Raw genomic sequence first — 18,045 nt, forward strand, 5'->3', positions numbered from 1 at the left:
CGCGCTTCCGTGCCTGGGCTCTCTACCGTAGAAAAAACAGAGTAAAAATTCCTTTGCCGTTTTGCACGCGGCCGCGACCGATCGATCGGTCGGTCCTCGCGTGCCTTGATCGAAACAAATCATTGGGGCAATGATGCATGGGGAATCATCTGCCTGATCGGTGGTTGGCTCTCCGTTTCCAGAGCGGTTCGTGCTTCCCCGATTTCGTTCCGTGGCTTGGCTCTCTTGTCCGTGCGCCGCTAGTCGTCTCGCGCCCCTGCGGCGATGGCTACACGGGCAATGTTATTGCGTGAATCTGCTTGGACCACTTCTCATTCCACAGTACAGTGGGTGTTTTCGCAAGAAGATCCACAGTTAGATAATACTGTATGTACTCCTTCTGTTCCAAAGTATGTATAAAGAAATCGCTGTATTGATTTGCTGCACGGATTATGCACAAATGTGCAATCCAACTGAGTGTCAGTGTGCACAGTCAAAAACAAATTTTTAGAAGATCGTTATAAAAGAAATTCTCAGCAGAAGTAAAATACTACTACCACGGACTACCGGGCACCAGGCCAACTGATGGGACGCAGGCAGCGGCGTATTTTTCCACGGGCGGCGCCGGGCGCGCCGGGTGAAAACTGCATGATCGGGATCTGCGGGCACCATGACACGCCAAAAGCGCAACCGTCAGGGGGTGTCACCGTCTCCGTCAGGCGTCTCCAGTCTCCACCTCTCTACTATATCACCGTCGCCAGTTCACCACCACCACCTCTCTTCCTGACTCCCTCCCTCCCTCCTTCCATTCTCCCCTCTTCAATCTCTCTCCCCTTCTCTCGCTCATTGGAGCGCGATGGAGAGAGGGAGCCTGCGGTTCCCGGTTCTCGCGAGGATCCCCGAGATGTTTATCCACGGGGGCTTGCTCGACGATTCCTCAGGTAAGGCCTCGTCCGCGATTAATCCTCTGCATCTGCATGCAGATTGCGGACGGCGATAGGTTCATGCACACGTCTGGTTCTTCTCTCATCTGAAGACTCAATTACACTGCATACCGTTCTCCCTCATCCACCTTCCTTTTTACCATTTTGCTTTCCTGGTTCCTGCAATGTTTGCAAAGATCGATACCAGTGGGAAAGAAACAAATGAAATGAAGCAGTAGGGTGCACATGTGTAAGTACTAAGCAGTAGTATCCAAGAAAAAAATTGTTCATAATTTTTGATATATATAGCTGTAGTGACTTAGTGATACGTGCTCATCATTTAAGTATCTGAGATACTACCCACAAAGTCTAAGTTCTCTTTGGCCTTCATCAAAAAATTTACTTCAGCAACTGTAAAACAAATTATTCTAAGCATGTCCTTTAAGGAAAACATAGCAAACTGGGATGGCAGCTGCAAGTCATCTGACCTTTCAATTCCATACCCATCTGACTAGCGTCCAACTCTCTCCATCTCTAGGAGTTAAGAGAACCTAACCTCTTATATTCTGGTATCAGATAGCATTACAAAATATCGTAGCATAAAAACAAAATACTGAACTATTAAAAACTATAGTGCAGTTAGAGAATGTTTCTGTCAGCATACGAGGTTACTAGCTACAGTAATATTTATCATTTTGGCTGAAGGTCAACAAATATTAGTTAACTAGTTTTGGTTCATCGGAGCAGACCATCAGGTAAAGGAGAACGCCAGTACAAATGATTTGGGCACTTGGGGTTCAAATCACTACTTAACTAGGCAGCTAATGAAGCTAACGAAAGCTCAAAAACAGGCAGAAAAACAAAATGCATTGTCTAATCAGTATTGACAGGAGTAAAGCAGAATGAGCCTGGATACCACTCCCTCTTATCCTACAACCAACTATGGCTTGAAGTAGCAAGCAAACAAAATTGAAAACAAGGTGTTTTTAAAACAACAAAATGCATAGTTTTATTACCAATTTACCTTCACTGAAACCCCCCAAACATGAGAATAACGATCCGCGATCAGTTTTTTCTTAACAGTGTGTACATGCTAGGTCAATGTTAGCAGCATATATTCGGTTTGAAATAACGTTTGGAAGAACAAGTTTAAAATTTAGTCCTAACACATTCATGTCCGTTTCTTCCTGATAATCCAACGATGTATTCTGCCATTTCGTTTTGACATGAAATTTGCAATGTATTATTACAGATTCTATTATATTGCCCTATATGCAAGAGTGGCAGGAGCTATATTCACCTTGCTTCTGGATGGGCACTTTTGCACTGATACAATTGATATTCATCATGAGTATTTTGGTTCAATTTCTGTTCAAGAAAATCAGATGGTGGAGACAAAGATTGAAGACTGCAACTCCTGAAAGCAATAAACAACATCAGGAACACAAGATTACAGATATCAAGCTGGGTATCTCATATGAAGCATGCAAAGTTTGTTGCCTGCTTATATTAGCCACTCATGTTGTGAGGGCAGTATTTCCACAGTTACATGAAAGAATGAGTGATTGCAAGTATCCCCCCTTTATAATTTGTGAAGGTTTGCAGGTGCTATCATGGCTGATATTGTCACTAGCAGTATTCAGTTTTCAGAAAACAAACTCTGCAAAAGTTCCACTGATAATTCGGTCCTGGTGGATATTTAACTTTCTGCAATCAGTTACCATTGTGGTAATTGATCTCAGGTCAATTTTGACAGTTAATAAAGATATAGGATTTGAAGAAGGGATCGATCTGTTCATGCTTGTTGTTTGCACTTATCTATTTGCAATTTCAGCTAGAGGGAAAACAGGGATCACATTTACAGACAGCAACATAACAGAGCCACTATTGAGTTCATCAGTGGGACAGCAGGGTGAAGCCAAAAGGCCATGTCCATATGGAAGAGCAAGTACCCTTGGACTTGTCACATTCTCCTGGATGAACCCTGTCTTTGCTACTGGATACAAGAAACCTCTAGAGAAGAATGATGTGCCAGATGTTGATGGCAAAGACTCCTCCGAGTTTCTATCTGATTCATTCAAAGAGATCATAGATGATGTTGAACGCAGTCATGGTTTAAGCACTTCATCGATATATAGAGCAATGTTTCTATTTATGAGACGGAAAGCAATGATCAATGCAGGATTTGCAGTATTAAGTGCCAGTGCATCCTATGTCGGACCCTCACTGATTAATGACTTGGTGAAATTCCTTGGGGGGGAGAGGCAATATGGACTCAGAAGAGGTTACATTCTCGCTGTTGCTTTTCTAAGTGCCAAAGTCGTGGAGACCATAGCGCAGAGGCAGTGGATTTTTGGAGCACGACAACTTGGGATGCGCCTGCGAGCCGCTTTGATATCTCACATCTATCAAAAGGGGCTCCGCTTATCTTGCAGTTCAAGGCAGAAGCATACTAGCGGAGAGATCATAAACTACATGAGTGTAGATATACAAAGGATAACTGATGTTGTATGGTATACAAACTACATCTGGATGCTACCCATTCAGCTTTCGCTAGCTGTCTATGTTCTCCATCAAAACTTAGGAATTGGGGCCTGGGCTGGTTTAGCAGCGACATTGGTAATAATGGCATGCAATATTCCACTAACCAGAATGCAAAAGAGGTTGCAAGGCAAGATCATGGTTGCCAAAGACAATAGAATGAAGGCAACGACAGAAGTTCTTAGAAGCATGAAAATACTGAAACTTCAAGCATGGGATATGAAGTACCTTCAGAACTTAGAAGCCTTACGAGGTGAGGAGTACAATTGGTTATGGAGATCTGTGAGGTTGTCAGCTCTAACAACATTCATATTTTGGGGATCGCCTGCATTCATTTCCTCCATAACATTCGGCTCATGTATACTGATGGGTATTCCTCTGACGGCTGGAACTGTTTTGTCAGCTCTTGCAACATTCCGTATGCTACAAGATCCAATTTTCACACTTCCTGACTTGCTCTCAGTGTTTGCTCAGGGAAAAGTTTCAGCTGATAGAGTGGCAAAATACCTCGAGGAAGAAGAATTGAAATGTGATGCAGTTATAGAAGTACCAAGAAGTGACACAGACTATGATGTGGAGATTGATCATGGAATATTCAGCTGGGAACTGGAAACGACTTCTCCAACTCTAACAGATGTTGAGTTAAAAGTAAAGAGAGGGATGAAAGTGGCTATCTGTGGAATGGTCGGCTCTGGAAAGTCCAGTCTATTATCATGCATACTTGGGGAGATGCCAAAGCTAGATGGTACTGTTAGGGTCAGTGGGAGCAAAGCATATGTTCCTCAAACTGCCTGGATCCTGTCTGGGAATATCAGGGATAACATTCTGTTTGGAAACCCATACAACAAGGAGAAGTATGAAAAGATCATACAAGCCTGTGCACTGACAAAAGACCTTGAGTTGTTTGCAAATGGTGATTTGACTGAGATTGGTGAAAGAGGAATTAACATGAGTGGTGGGCAAAAACAGAGAATTCAGATTGCAAGATCGGTGTACGAGGATGCAGATATTTACCTCTTTGATGATCCTTTTAGTGCAGTAGATGCCCACACTGGAAGCCAGCTATTCAAGGTTCGTTTTGTAGTTCCGATAAATGCACAAATATGTTAAACTTTGTACTAGTGATGTAACATTTTGATTGTTTGAGGCTCAACGTTGATTCGGAAGCGGATAAAATAATTGGTTCATAACTAAGCAAATAAAATAATTTAATCCTGCAGGACTGTGTAATGGGAATTCTTAAAGACAAAACAGTATTGTATGTGACCCATCAAGTCGAATTCCTTCCAGACGCAGACCTTATACTGGTAAGTGTCTAAATATACTTTTAGTTTAACCTTTATAGGCTTATACTGGTAAGTCCAAAGTTTAAAGTTGCCAAGTATTTCAAAATAATAGGTCATGCAAGATGGGAAAATCGTGCAGAAAGGGAAATTCGATGAACTCCTTCATCAGAACATAGGATTTGAAGCTATAGTAGGAGCCCATAGCCAGGCTCTTGAATCTGTCATGAATGCTGAGAGTTCCAGCAGAATACTGTCAGAAAACAAAAAATCAGCAGACAGTGAGGATGAGCTTGATACAGAAAATGAAATGGATGATCAACTTCAGGGCATAACAAAGCAAGAGTCAGCACATGATGTCTCACAAGATATCAGTGAGAAGGGGAGGTTGACACAAGAAGAAGAACGAGAAAAGGGAGGCATTGGCAAGAAGGTCTACTGGGCATACCTGAGGGCAGTTCATGGGGGAGCCTTAGTGCCAGTAACAATAGCTGCACAGTCATTCTTCCAAATATTTCAGGTAGCTAGCAACTATTGGATGGCATGGGCATCTCCTCCGACATCTGCAACCACTCCAATGGTTGGATTAGGCCTCCTCTTCTCTGTGTATATAGCACTATCTATGGGAAGTGCCCTGTGTGTCTTAGCCCGGTCCTTGCTTGTGTCACTGATTGGTCTACTAACATCAGAAAAGTTCTTCAAGAACATGCTCCACTGCATCCTGCGTGCCCCAATGTCCTTCTTTGACTCCACACCTACTGGCAGAATTTTGAACAGGGTTAGTGCTGATTTAATTTTGTGAACATTTCATCCTTTGTCACATACTTGCATACCAGCTAAACTAATTAATGTGTTTTCTTTTTGTGTGGAGCAGGCCTCTAATGACCAAAGTGTTCTAGATCTGGAAATAGCAAACAAGCTTGGCTGGTGTGTGTTTTCAATCATACAAATTCTAGGGACCATTGGTGTTATGTCACAAGTTGCATGGCCAGTTTTTGCTATCTTCGTTCCAGTGACGGTGGTCTGTTTCCTGTGTCAAGTATGGACTCTTAAAAATGATCTTCTGTTTATAATTAGCCTTTTCATATTACTTTTGTGCGCCATGAATTCCAGGAAGATTTCCTAGCAGTTTCCTTGGTACTCATTTCACAAAATGCTTTCTTTTTAACAATACACAAATGCTGAATCTGTACACTTTCTGTATGTGTGCAGCGCTACTACATACCAACAGCAAGAGAGTTGGCTCGTCTATCGCAAATTCAAAGGGCTCCCATCCTACACCATTTTGCAGAATCACTAGCAGGAGCATCAAGTATTAGAGCATATGGGCAGAAAGATCGTTTCAGAAAAGCAAACCTTGGTCTTGTTGACAACCACTCCAGGCCATGGTTCCATAATATCTCTTCAATGGAGTGGCTTTCTTTCAGGCTAAACATGCTATCCAACTTTGTCTTTGCCTTTTCTTTGACTCTGCTAGTGAGCCTTCCTGAAGGTTTTATAAACCCAAGTAAGCTCTACATGCGCATAAGCTCATGCTGATTACAGAAGCCTCAAGCTATCTTACGTTTGATTATTGTCAAACTAATATGACTGTACATACAGGCATTGCTGGACTTGCGGTGACTTATGCATTGAACCTCAACTCGCAGCTGGCATCCATAATTTGGAACATTTGCAACACAGAAAACAAAATGATATCAGTTGAAAGAATAATGCAGTACTCAAGGATCCCTAGCGAGGCTCCTCTCATAGTTGACCACTACCGCCCCCCAAACAGCTGGCCAGAAGCTGGAACTATCAATATAAGATCCTTGGAGGTACGTGTAATATTATAATGAGTTCTGACCCACTATAGGTGTGAGTAATCAAGTGTGAATGCGTACAGTCTTACTTAGCAATCCCAAACAAATCTCTCACGGAGACTAGCTAGCCTGAAAACTGAAATCTAAGCATTACTCCCTCCATTCAGTTATGATCACAATATTTTCTCATGGCACAGAGACCAAGGGCAACAAGTATGCTTATCAATCCATTAATCACGTTAACCATCTTCTCCTCGTTTCTGCAATTCTTTTTTGGCGAGCCTCCTCGTTTCCGATGATTATTAACTGCCACAGAAAACTCACTGATTCATTAACGTAATATCGACCTCGCTCTTAGCCACGGCACCCGTTTCGACGTCCGCGGTCTGAGGGAATCAGGAACCTGTGTCTCGCCGGCGAAGGAGTCGAGCACGACATGAACGTCGTCAGACTCGTAGATGATCTCTTCAACGCCATGGTGCTCGTTGTCCTCCAAGTTTTCCATGGCGAGGCGCTGCCGATGGGCGCGGCTAGCCGAGGAGAGGAGCTGGGACAACGGGACAGCGTGAGCCAAGGAGAGACCAAGGCGGCGTTGGAGATGGGACGGCGCGAGGCGCTGGTGCTGGCGTGTGGGCGCGGGCAAGGCGGCGACGGCGGCGCGTGGGTGTGATGAGTCGCCGGTGGATGTGAACTTGTGAATGGGTCAGAAGGGATGTGGGCAGCCGATTTTAATCTCCAGGAGGCAAAGCTGTTGCCTCTCCATCGTCCCGAGGCGCGCATGCTGCTGGCGGCCAGAGTTACTACGACGACGAAACCCGAGAGGGAGACTAAATACAGCGATCAATACTGAATTTCTCAATTTTGGAAATACAGCGATCATAACTGAATGGAGGGAGTATGTCCAAAATTGAACAACTGTATGCTCAAAAAAGGTTAAACAACCTGCAGAATATGCTGTAGAGCAGAAGTTATCTCCGGAAAGTGCTAAGTTAATGATATTTTACACAAGAGGATAATAGGCACATATTTAAAATGAGAGAGAAAAGTAGCATACTTTTCATTCTTTCTCATGCACCAAAAGTAGTTATATGATTACATAAGCTAAGGGGAGTGCCACAGAATGTCAAGAATGAAGAAATACATAAGACAGGAGTGGCAGATACAGATGCCATATAGCAGCTGTTAACTGTGTTTTCTCTGTAATGAAAGTGGAAGTGTTTTTTGTTTTTCAGAAGGGAACCTTAAAGTCTTATTTACCCCGATACATTGTTCTTTTCTTCTACAGGTTCGATATGCAGAGCATCTCCCATCTGTTTTGAGAAACATATCATGCACAATTCCAGCAAGGAAGAAGGTGGGCATCGTAGGACGTACTGGTAGCGGAAAGTCAACTTTTATCCAAGCACTTTTCAGGATCGTTGAACCAAGGGAAGGAACAATTGAAATTGACAATGTTGACATCTGCAAAATAGGGCTGCATGATTTACGTGGCAGACTTAGCATCATTCCACAGGATCCAACTATGTTTGAGGGAACAGTCAGAGGGAATCTGGATCCCCTGAACGAGTACTCTGATTGTCGCGTGTGGGAGGTAACTTAATCAACATTTAAATACCTGTGTCAAATTTGATATTAATTAAAATCATAACTTGGTCAAAATTCAATCTGTAAATAAAAAAACAGAATGCCAAGCATACTGAAAAGCATGCTGACTAGGGAAAGAGGTTCTAGTTTTTGAAGCATATGATCAGGAATCTGTTTTCCCCCTGCTTTTGGACAGATTTTGGACAAATGCCAGCTTGGAGATATAGTTCGTCAAGGCCCAAAGAAGCTGGACTCCACAGGTAATGTATTCTTAGTACAGTAGCTAAATGTTTAAAAAATTAAGATACAGGGATATAAAATTTTGGTTGATACCATAGTTTGTTCATAACATATGTTTATTGGGATTGTCACATGAGATATCTCCTGCAGTTGTCGAGAATGGGGAAAACTGGAGTGTTGGACAACGGCAGCTGTTTTGCCTTGGAAGGGTTCTGCTAAAGCGAAGCAACGTTCTCGTGCTCGATGAGGCAACTGCTTCAGTTGACTCCTCTACTGATGCAATTATCCAAGAAACAATTCGCGAGGAATTCGGGAATTGCACGGTCTTGACGATAGCTCACAGAATCCACACTATTATTGATAGTGATCTCATTCTTGTTTTCAGTGAAGGTAAGCCACGTCATCTGAAGCCCCAGTTCTCTACATAATATCAGATGTAGCTGCTGGATTGCTAACATATGTGCGCTCTAATGAATTATCATGCTGAGCAGGAAGAATTATAGAATACGACACACCATCAAAATTACTGGAGAACGAGAGTTCTGAATTCTCCAGACTCATAAAGGAGTACTCACGGCGATCCCATGGTTTCAGTGGAACAACATACAATTGAACGGCAACAAGAACAGCACGAGGCCAAGATGGTGAAGCTCGATAGGAAATGTTGACTGACTACCCCACACTATCACTAAATGTGATAAGTACGCACCAAAACTACGCACGAAAGCCCACACAATCACACTAGCTCTTAGTTTAAGATAATTCAGAGAATTGGAGTGATGTAATGTACTATAGTTTATTACTGTTGATGCAAGGAAATGCTGAAAAATGAAACAATAAATTGGCAGCTATTCCGTGTAAATTATGCACTGAAAATCGACCATGAAGCTGGAGCAAAGCACGCGGAACTGAATGAACAAGTACTGGTTTAGTGGAGAACTTGTTGGATGAAATCACGTGGAACTGAATGAACAAATACTGGTTTAGTGGAGAACTTACATCCAGCGCACTAGGTCAGGCATCCCATCGAGCCTGTGAAGGATTGGACAGCAGGTAGATGGTAGCGGGATGCGGCGACGGCGCGGCGCACCCACATCCACGTTGGTCGCTCGCCGCCCCGATCCGCGGCTCCGCACGCGCTGCTCCGCCACAAATGCCGATGCTCGCGCGACCCCAGAACGGATGCGCACAGAGGGGAGGATTGGGATTGGTTGGTCCACGCCCTGGGGAGCGCCGCCGCCGGAGCCCGTTGTGGAAGAAGCGACCGCCCCGCCGTAGCCAAAATTTACAAATCAGTCCCCTAACTTTACACATAAGTCCCTCAGTTAGATCGCGACTATTGATCGCGTTCCTGTATTTTACAAATAAATAATCGCGATCCTAATTAGAGGGTCATTTGTAAAAACAACCCTATTCTGGTCGCGAGTTTTGCAGAATAGCCCTCGATTAAAGGGGCGGCTCTTCGGTCCTCGCCGGCAGCTGCCGTCGCCGGCCTCGCCGACCGAGCGACGGCAGCGCGTGTCCGGACGATCTCGCCAAAATCGAGCGCTGGTAGCGCGTCGCGATTAGCCGGCTCCATCGTCTTCTCCGTCGCAGCGCCAGGATCTGTAGCGACGAGAGCAAATCAGCTTAGTGATGTAGGGGCTACACGATGGGTGGATGGATCGATGTATGCAACGCAGAGGGGAAGAAGAGAAGGTGATGGATCGAGATCGATTACCAGGAGTAGGAACAGGGGGCGGTGAAGCTGAGGCCTTGCCCATGAAGTTGCCCATCGCGGCAGCGTGAGTTCGTCGGCAAGTGAAATTGTGGAGGGATTCCTCTCCTCGGCGCAGCAGCGGAGGGTTTTAGTTGGGTTTTGCGCCGCTTCTTTAGCTCTTTTAGGAAGGAGGACGAGAGGCTTGTGGGGGAAGGAGTGGTTTCGCGTTGGGGTTTTCAGTTTCGTCGAGCTATCCCTGGCGCAGAGTGTGTCAGAGATATTGTGCTTTGAGGTTTCTCTGCATTCATCTGTGCGTTCATCTTCAGGCCAATGGAACTTGGAAGTTGTAATAGTAATGCCATCTCACATTCCTTTTTTTCTCCTTTTTCTTTTCGGTTTACCCATCATATTATTTTCTCATTCAGCAAAACTCCCCATGCTTTCTGGCTGTCGTTTTGCCATGATACTTGCAAATGCACTTAGTCCAAGTAACAAACATTTGCAGCGAAGCACAATTTTTGGCATAGCAGCGAGTCTAAGAACCAATCAATCATATAGCCGCTAATGTACATTTGCTGAATACTGCATAGTATTTACAACGCCCAGTCTTCAACAAAATATATCCGAACATTTGCATGGCATCAAAACTGAATTTGAGGATGAGCAATGGAGCACAGCACACATCTTTTTTCAGCAGGGTTAGAAAGCAGAGACAACATGTAATCCATTTCAAAGGAGGCATAGAGAGTATGCAAGGCTCGACAATGTACATGAGACAGCTGAAGTGTGCGTGCCGCGTGGATATTAGGATCAATCCGCGACCGGAGCACGAGCATGTTGGTATGATGGATTTGGATTTCCGCAGAAGACAAGCAGGCCAGCATCTCGGTTACATAGTCCAACTTATCTTCACCATGTGCACAATTTTGAGAAATAATTCCCCTCCTTTTTTTGGGAGACCTTTCCCTTGGCTAGAAACCTACAGTTACAAAACCACCTCTGTTAGTAGACTTGATGGGAAAAGGAATTGCTTACATCACCCAGATGTAATAAACTTAGCTGATAAACATGAACTGGAAATTAAACGGAAATGGCAATATGGAATTGAGAAGCCAAGGTTACCATGAAGGCATATTTACTGTAGTCTTGTCAGATGCAGGATGTGCAACCATGCACAAGCGTTCAGGTCAAAATATTCCTTCCGGATCATCTTGCCACATTTGCCAGATGAATATCATACTCGTTGGCATTCTTGTGAATGTGCCAAGCTAAAGCTATGTATTCCATATTACAAAAAGCTAGGGATCACAGTAACTTCCGCAAACAAATTTGGATAACAATATGTACTGAGAAATTTTCATGCCAGTGATTGTGCATTTGTGCTCATCTATCAGGAGTCCACGTGGCACCAAAAGTACAGGTGTAAAGCAATGCCTGAGACTTCTCGTATGATCTTAAACCTGAGGCAATTTTTCGTAGAAACAGCAAGAGCAGCATGATCGAAGTTCACAATCTACACAAATCTGTGAATAGAGAACAGAACAGGAATTGGAAACTTACCAAATGGGGTGACGGTTAGGGAAAGAGTCTCTTACTTCTTCCAGCATCTGATCAGGAATTTTTTCTTTTTTCCTTCTTTTGGGCAGATTTTGGACAAATGCCAGCTCGGTGATGTAATTAGGCAAAACCCAAAGAAGCTGGAATCAACATGTAATGCACTCTTCTGAGTATAGTAAATAAATGTGAAAAAGGTAAAATTCATGGAATTCCTGTATAAGAAATTCTAGTTACTTTTTTACTATAACAGTCCAAACATGTATGTTCCCATTGACTTGAGATACCTCTTGCAGTTGTCGAGAACGGGGAACGTTGGAGCGTGGGAGAAAGGCAGTTGTTTGGCCTTGGAAGGGTTCTGCTAAAGCAAAACAATTTTCCCCAACTCGATGAGGCAACTTCTTCAGTTGAGTCTTCACCTGAGTACTTGTGCAATCCGAGAAACCATCCATATAGAGTTTCCTGCTTCAGTGAAGGTAAGCCAAGACAAAAAAAAAGGCAAAGTATATCCTTGACAAATAAGAATCCTCTACATGTTTCTAGGCCAATCTGTTGCATTACTTAACTCTGTATTCTCTCATGATAAGCAGCAACAATTATCGTATGACACGCCATCAAAATTACTGGAGAATGAGAACTCTGAACTCTCCAGATTCATAAAGTACTCTCTACTGGCTACGATCCAGAAAAGGTACCACATTCAGTTTAATAGAAACGAGAGCAACATGAAGACAATCAGGAATGCTGCAGAATGGTAAGGCTGAGTATGAAATTTGCTCGCCACGGTTTATATATCAACTACATATATACGACAAATACGCACGATGACCATACACATTGAGACTAGCCCGTAGGTTCAGACAGTAATGCATTGCAATCTGCTGGACTGCAGCTGATGTGAGGAAACGGTTTGAAATTGAAGCAGTAAATTCGGCAGCTTGCAATTTTGTGCACTGAAATAGATTCACGCATAACTCTTACATGAAGAGCATTGTGTCAGGCATTCCATCGAGCTTGTGGTGGGCCGCGTGCTCTCCGAGCCATGCCTGCACGCAGAGCTCGGTCGTCGCTGCAAGCTTATACACCGATCAGACGGGAAGGATTGGATAGAAGCTGGATGGTAGCGGGATCCGGCGACGGCGCGGCGCACCCACATCCACCTTTGCCGCTCGCCGTCCCCGCCGGCGCCTCCGCACGCGCTCCACCGCCATAAATGCCGATGCGCGCACGACCGCGTACTGACGCGCTCAGAAGAATTGGATCGGATCAACGGCTGGAATACTTGCCCAGGCCCTGAGGAGCGCCGCCGCCGGAGCTCGGAGGGTCTCTTTATCGCAGCTGCGGCGGGCGCCGACGGCAAATGATATTTACAAATCAGCTCGATACTTTTACAAATAGCCCCCTAACTTCGATCGCGATTACTAATCGACGATGCGATATTTTACAAATAGGCCTCTAAATCGGATCATGAAACCGCGATCCAATATTTTACAAATAGACCCCTAAATCGTATCTCTATTAATAATCACGATCCGATATTTATAAATAGGATCCTAAATCGGATCCCTATTAATAATCGTGATCCAATATTTTATGAACAGAACCTCCTAAATCGGATCCCTATTAATAATCGCGATCCCTATTAATAATCGCGATCCGATATTTTAGGAATAGACCGCTAAAATACTTTCGAAGTTACCCCTATTCCTATCACGATCTTGCACTTTAGTTCTCCACTGCACGGGCGGCTCGTCGGTCCCCGCCGGCCGCCGCCGTCCGACATTCCGATCGATAGCCTGCAGCGCGCGTCCGTATCGCCCTTGACGATCGAGCGCTAGAAGCACTTCGTGACCAAACAAGCGGTATGCGGCCGCCGCCCGGCGCCCGCCATGTCCACCCGGCGCGGCGGCGCCATCGGGGCCGCGCAAAGGGGCAGAGCAGAGCAGCACGATACGAGGAGCTATGCTGAGGAGTTAGGAATTGTCTTCTTCGTCTCCAGAATCTCCAGTGGGTTGTTGATCAGCCGAACACGATGTCGGCGGTGCGGTGGGGACGGGATAGCGCCATGGCGGCGGATAGTCGTTCAGTGGCCCCCCGAAACAACGTTCGTGCCTGATTCCAGAGATCAAAAACTCGTGACTTGCTTAACCATCAATGGACAAGCAACGATACACTTGCGTGCACGGTGCATCTCGTAAACAACTTACTAACAGACGCGGGCGCACACGACGCAAAATCTTACAACACGCGAACACGACCGTCAGAACATGCGCCGGTACCCTTGCTGCTTCTTAGTTCGCCGGTACTGATGCTTGGGCAGCGGCGGGAACGAAGTCGCCGCCGCTGGCGTGGTATCGGCGGCGCGCCGCCGTTGGCGTCGGCCCTGGCCTGCTCTGACACCGTCGTCGCGGCCAGCGAAGAAGCACGTGGAGGAGCCGGCGGCGTCGTCGTCGTCGACGTGGGCGAGTGACGCGAGCCGGGGCGAGGAGAGGAGCACGGACCAGCGGAGGCACACGGCGCGGCAGGCGGCGACAGACCTGGGCGGCAGCCGCTGGAAGACGTTCGCCAGGGCCTCGTTCGACGCCGGGCCCTGCGGCCTCATGGCCTCACGCCGCCTCAGCTGCTTCCTCCACAGCAGGTTCAGCCCGGTGATCCACTCGACGATGTAGCGGTCGGCGTGGGGGCCGAGGAAGAGATCGCCCCTCGTTGGTGAAGTCGTCGCCATCGCCATCGTCATCTGTCGTGCCGATCGATCTCGCCAACGGCAGCAAACAGCTCGGTTCTTGAGATCCAGGGGCATGGGTTTATAAATGCAGGGTGCCTTGCCTCATCGTGACGGCTTGTAGACTATCTCTGGGCGTATCTAGGCAGGACTCGCACTACTGTAAACGTGAACGAGCACAATTCCTGTCAGCAGCGTGACAACGGTTTCAGCTGTGCCGTTCAAACTATGCGCATCGTCAGTTCCTGTCAGGACTGCACGACTCCTACCTGGCTACGTGACATCAGGGCTGCAACCTGCACATACGGGATACGGGCCATGGTCTATCTTGTACTAGCAACAATTCTGTATCTCGCCTCGAAACACAATATACCAATGCACAGTGCGCAGTGCCTTGTCCTTGCGTGCTCATGAATTTCCATTACAATATTCTCTTCGTGAGGCACAAGTGTCACAGAGTGAGATCCATGTACTGGGTGACTTCTGACAACTACAAGTGTCCCCTGACTGGCACTGTGGCACAGTACAACTGCACATCGTAGCATAACAGTTACATGACTTCCTCTTCTATTGATGCGTTTTTTAACCGACTGGTCAGTTGGAGTTGCAGATGCGGAGCTCATTTGCTTTTAACCGTGAAGTGGAAGCCCATTGGTTCTCGATATTCACCTGTTCCATGACACCGGAAGCAGTAGTCTAATCCACTGCCACCACAAATTCGGCACCTGAAGAAACAGTGGTGTGGGTTAGCACCATCACGGAGGGCAAATTCAGACTCATGGACTATTGACCGAATGCCTCACCAGTGTGGCCATTCGCCCTTCGGAAGCATGACAAGCTCAGCATGGTTAGTTCTGCCTGCAAATTCCAGACAAAAAAAAAAGTTGGACAGGGAACACTTTGTACTGATGAATTAGCATCATATAGCAGCATATCACAAGATAACATGGAGATCTGGTAAAAGAGAGACCTCGGCCGAAACAGTTTCGGCAGTCTATTCTCCCTGTGCCTTTGCAGATGGTGCAAGGAGGATCTGGTCGCTTTGGCCTCTCCCTCCTCACGTTTGACTGCAGACATAGTTACAGTTAGCACATCAGCAACCAATGTACAAAAGAGAGAAACATCTCACACACGCTCAAACTGACATTCCGGTGCTCCAGAAGTCTCTAACAAGCTGAAAGTCACTATGCTTGGAGGAAGACATGGATAGTTAAGAGGGTATGGGCACTGGCAGGTCAAGAGCATGGGACATTTTGACACCTCGATTATTTGGCAAATATGCAATGAATTCGAGCCCCAGATACAGAGGTTAATTTGGTACACAAGACTCCATCCTGGAGGAAAAAATTGCAGATGATGCTCCAATTCAGAGCAGTATTGCAGAATTCAGCAAAACCTGAATAACCACTGTGTGGTGGAGCCTGTTAGACTAACTGAACTATAGAGTTGACTAAAACAGAAGGTTAAAAGAAGATAAATATATAGCAGCCTCTGCATTTTTATCCTCTTTCTACAATCTGATCTCATGTAGCCTCTGCCTCTCCCATGTTCAATTTTTATTCAGTGTAAACATTACATGATTATGTTCAGGCAGAAGAAACACTGCGACAAAAATCAAAGTGTCTGGTTTCTATAGCTGTAAAAAGCAGTTCAATCATCAGGTGTAAAGGTGTACACAGCGTTTATTTTTTAAAAGAGTGCACAGTGCACAATTGCACATGAAGTGCCTGATTGCACATTGATTGCATAAGCAAATCAGCTACCGTCAATTTGTGAACACCCATTACCAGAGTTTCAGAGTTCTGACCAGTTAACTCTGAACACCCAAACTTTGCTAAAGGGGCTTCTAATTGCAATTTAACAAAGTTGCAACAACTACATATGAGCGTTTTCTGCCATCCTTCATCTATCTGTTATCTGAATGCAATTTTGGATTCATTTAGTTTTTGCAGCACACAGGCCCGCTAAGAAATGCTTTGCTACAAAGCTATCAGCATTCAGCAGCAGAGTAAAATAAAGAAACTGAAACGAAGGCTTAACTACGTCGCTTCCTGCTTATATGCTTTGCTAAGAAATGATTTGCTACAACGCTATCAGCAGCAGAGTAAAAGAAAGCAACTGAAAGGCAAAGCTTAACTACGTCACTTCCTGCTTACCAGGTGTTCGACGAATTGCGGACGCGGGGGCAAAAAGGAACAGGACAGAGGGAGAAAGACCAAGCTACCTCAGTGCGGACGATCCATGACGGCTTCGATACGCCCAGCAGCCGCGGGGCGCCTTGAACCCCGGCGAGCGAGCCCGAGGGGGCCTGCGCCGGCGCGCCCAGGCAGCCGGAGCCGGTCCCCGGCGCCGCAGGCATGGGCGGCGACTGGCCAATGGCTGCTTACCGCCTTCTTCGAGAGATAGTACAATGGAGGCTAAGCAGGTTCTGGAATCTGGACTGTTCCTTCGTCTCGAAAATGGATTTTCTTCAGAAATATCCGCAACAACGAAGGCGGTTGGGATCTCTTCGGGCTCGCCTCAATTGGGCCGGGCCGCGCAGGCCTTGTTCTTTCGGGCCATGGTCCCGCAGCACATTCGTTTTTTCCCTTTTCCTCTGTGATGAGTTCTGAATTTACGAATAGTTGCAGTTCTGAATGTGAGCAACAATTCGGAGCATTGTCACAACAGTTCAGGGCATTGTCAAAGAAACATCAAACACGTCTAATAACATCCGCTGTTACTATTCTCTATTAACTACCAGCAGTATTAAGCTACCAATTAAGTCTGCTATCAATGGTGTAGCACGCGAAACGGTCGACGAGCCCAGCGATCACCGAACAGGTGAGTGCAAACCTATAAATAAAGCCTTCAGCCACCTACAGCGAGTACCAGACCCAACCATGAGGTCCTCGCTCATCCCCGTCGCGCTCCTGGCCGCCGCGGCGTGCCTCGCGCCCGCAGGCGCCGAGGCCGCCGCGCCGCGCCGGTCGCTCGCCTTCGACCCCATCCCGACGGGCGCGCGCTCCGACTGGGACTGGTGCTGGGAGTCGCTGCTGACGCTGGTCCCATGCAAGCACGACCTGCTCGCGTCCTTCCTCGCGGGGCGCCCCGCCCCGCGCGCGTGCTGCGTCGCGGCGGACGAGGCCGGCCACCACTGCGGGCCCCTCACCCGCGCCTTCATCGTCGGCTCGCTCCTCCGGCACGGGCCGCTGGCGCAGTGCGCCCTCCCGGAGGCCACCGGCTCCCCCGCGACATGGCCCGACGCACGGGTGCGGGCGCCTCCGCGTCCACCCTTAAAGAGCTTTCGTATTCCACCACCATACCCACCGGAGGTTTCTCCGGGCACGCGCGCGGCTTCGCCAATGGCGGCTAGCGGAACGCGGGCGCCGGCGGTTCCTGCTGGTGGCGCACGGGGTGACGCCGGGGCGCGTGGAACCCCGCCTAAACCGAAGGTCATCCCCGGCGGGAGTGCTGGCGCGCTGGCGCGTCGCGCGCCGGATGCTTACGGCGCAGGTGCGGGCGCGCCCCTGGCAGCTGCGGCGGCGACACGGAAGGGAGTTCCGACGGCGAGACCAAGCCCCTAGGGCCTGCCGCATGGCACGCCGGTTGAGTAGCGTCCTGGCTCACACGGAGGCAGTTTTGCAAAGGGACGAGTGTGAGGTAAGTGTGTAACGCAGGTGTGATAAGTGACTGGCACGACAGTCCGTTACTATGAGTACCATAATCTCTACCGCTA

At 46.9% G+C, this 18,045-nt stretch overlaps 2 protein-coding genes and 1 long non-coding RNA gene across 3 annotated transcripts; 1 reads left to right on the forward strand and 2 right to left on the reverse strand.

Moving 5' to 3' along the window:
- The first annotated feature begins 503 nt into the window (after positions 1 to 503).
- Positions 504 to 9,214, forward strand: LOC112899125 (putative ABC transporter C family member 15). The gene is made up of 11 exons (XM_025967471.1): positions 504 to 920; positions 2,155 to 4,514; positions 4,664 to 4,750; positions 4,842 to 5,504; positions 5,601 to 5,765; positions 5,939 to 6,233; positions 6,329 to 6,543; positions 7,814 to 8,119; positions 8,309 to 8,372; positions 8,503 to 8,742; positions 8,844 to 9,214. The coding sequence occupies exons 1-11, from the start codon at positions 836 to 838 to the stop codon at positions 8,963 to 8,965; spliced, it is 4,602 nt and encodes a 1,533-aa protein (XP_025823256.1). The 5' UTR covers positions 504 to 835; the 3' UTR covers positions 8,966 to 9,214.
- A 1,545-nt stretch (positions 9,215 to 10,759) lies between these two features.
- Positions 10,760 to 12,952, reverse strand: LOC112899131. Its single transcript, XR_003230003.1, has 3 exons — positions 11,893 to 12,952; positions 11,174 to 11,748; positions 10,760 to 11,030 (listed from the first exon to the last, which is right to left on the reverse strand). It is a non-coding gene; the product is annotated as an uncharacterized LOC112899131 (long non-coding RNA).
- Positions 12,953 to 13,830: 878 nt separating this feature from the next.
- On the reverse strand, positions 13,831 to 16,782 carry LOC112900826. The gene is made up of 5 exons (XM_025969620.1): positions 16,552 to 16,782; positions 15,298 to 15,394; positions 15,131 to 15,185; positions 14,953 to 15,052; positions 13,831 to 14,426 (listed from the first exon to the last, which is right to left on the reverse strand). The coding sequence occupies exons 1-5, from the start codon at positions 16,684 to 16,686 to the stop codon at positions 13,866 to 13,868; spliced, it is 948 nt and encodes a 315-aa protein (XP_025825405.1). The 5' UTR covers positions 16,687 to 16,782; the 3' UTR covers positions 13,831 to 13,865.
- Positions 16,783 to 18,045: the final 1,263 nt, after the last annotated feature.

Source organism: Panicum hallii, chromosome 7 (genome assembly GCF_002211085.1).
Source record: "Panicum hallii strain FIL2 chromosome 7, PHallii_v3.1, whole genome shotgun sequence".
NCBI classification, from domain to species: Eukaryota; Viridiplantae; Streptophyta; class Magnoliopsida; order Poales; family Poaceae; genus Panicum; species Panicum hallii.

What these genes read in the sequence shown, in the direction of transcription:
- LOC112899125 (XM_025967471.1), top strand. Translation starts at nt 836, where the DNA reads ATGGAGAGAGGGAGCCTGCGGTTCCCGGTTCTCGCGAGGATCCCCGAG. An exon ending in CTTGCTCGACGATTCCTCAG is followed by an intron (nt 921 to 2,154) that starts GTAAGGCCTCGT and finishes GTATTATTACAG; the next exon opens with ATTCTATTATATTGCCCTAT. An exon ending in CTGGCAGAATTTTGAACAGG is followed by an intron (nt 5,505 to 5,600) that starts GTTAGTGCTGAT and finishes TGTGTGGAGCAG; the next exon opens with GCCTCTAATGACCAAAGTGT.
- LOC112900826 (XM_025969620.1), bottom strand. Translation starts at nt 16,686, where the DNA reads ATGCCTGCGGCGCCGGGGACCGGCTCCGGCTGCCTGGGCGCGCCGGCG. An exon ending in CCGAAACTGTTTCGGCCGAG is followed by an intron (nt 15,186 to 15,297) that starts GTCTCTCTTTTA and finishes TGGAATTTGCAG; the next exon opens with GCAGAACTAACCATGCTGAG. An exon ending in TCCACTTCACGGTTAAAAGC is followed by an intron (nt 14,427 to 14,952) that starts AAATGAGCTCCG and finishes CGATGAGGCAAG; the next exon opens with GCACCCTGCATTTATAAACC.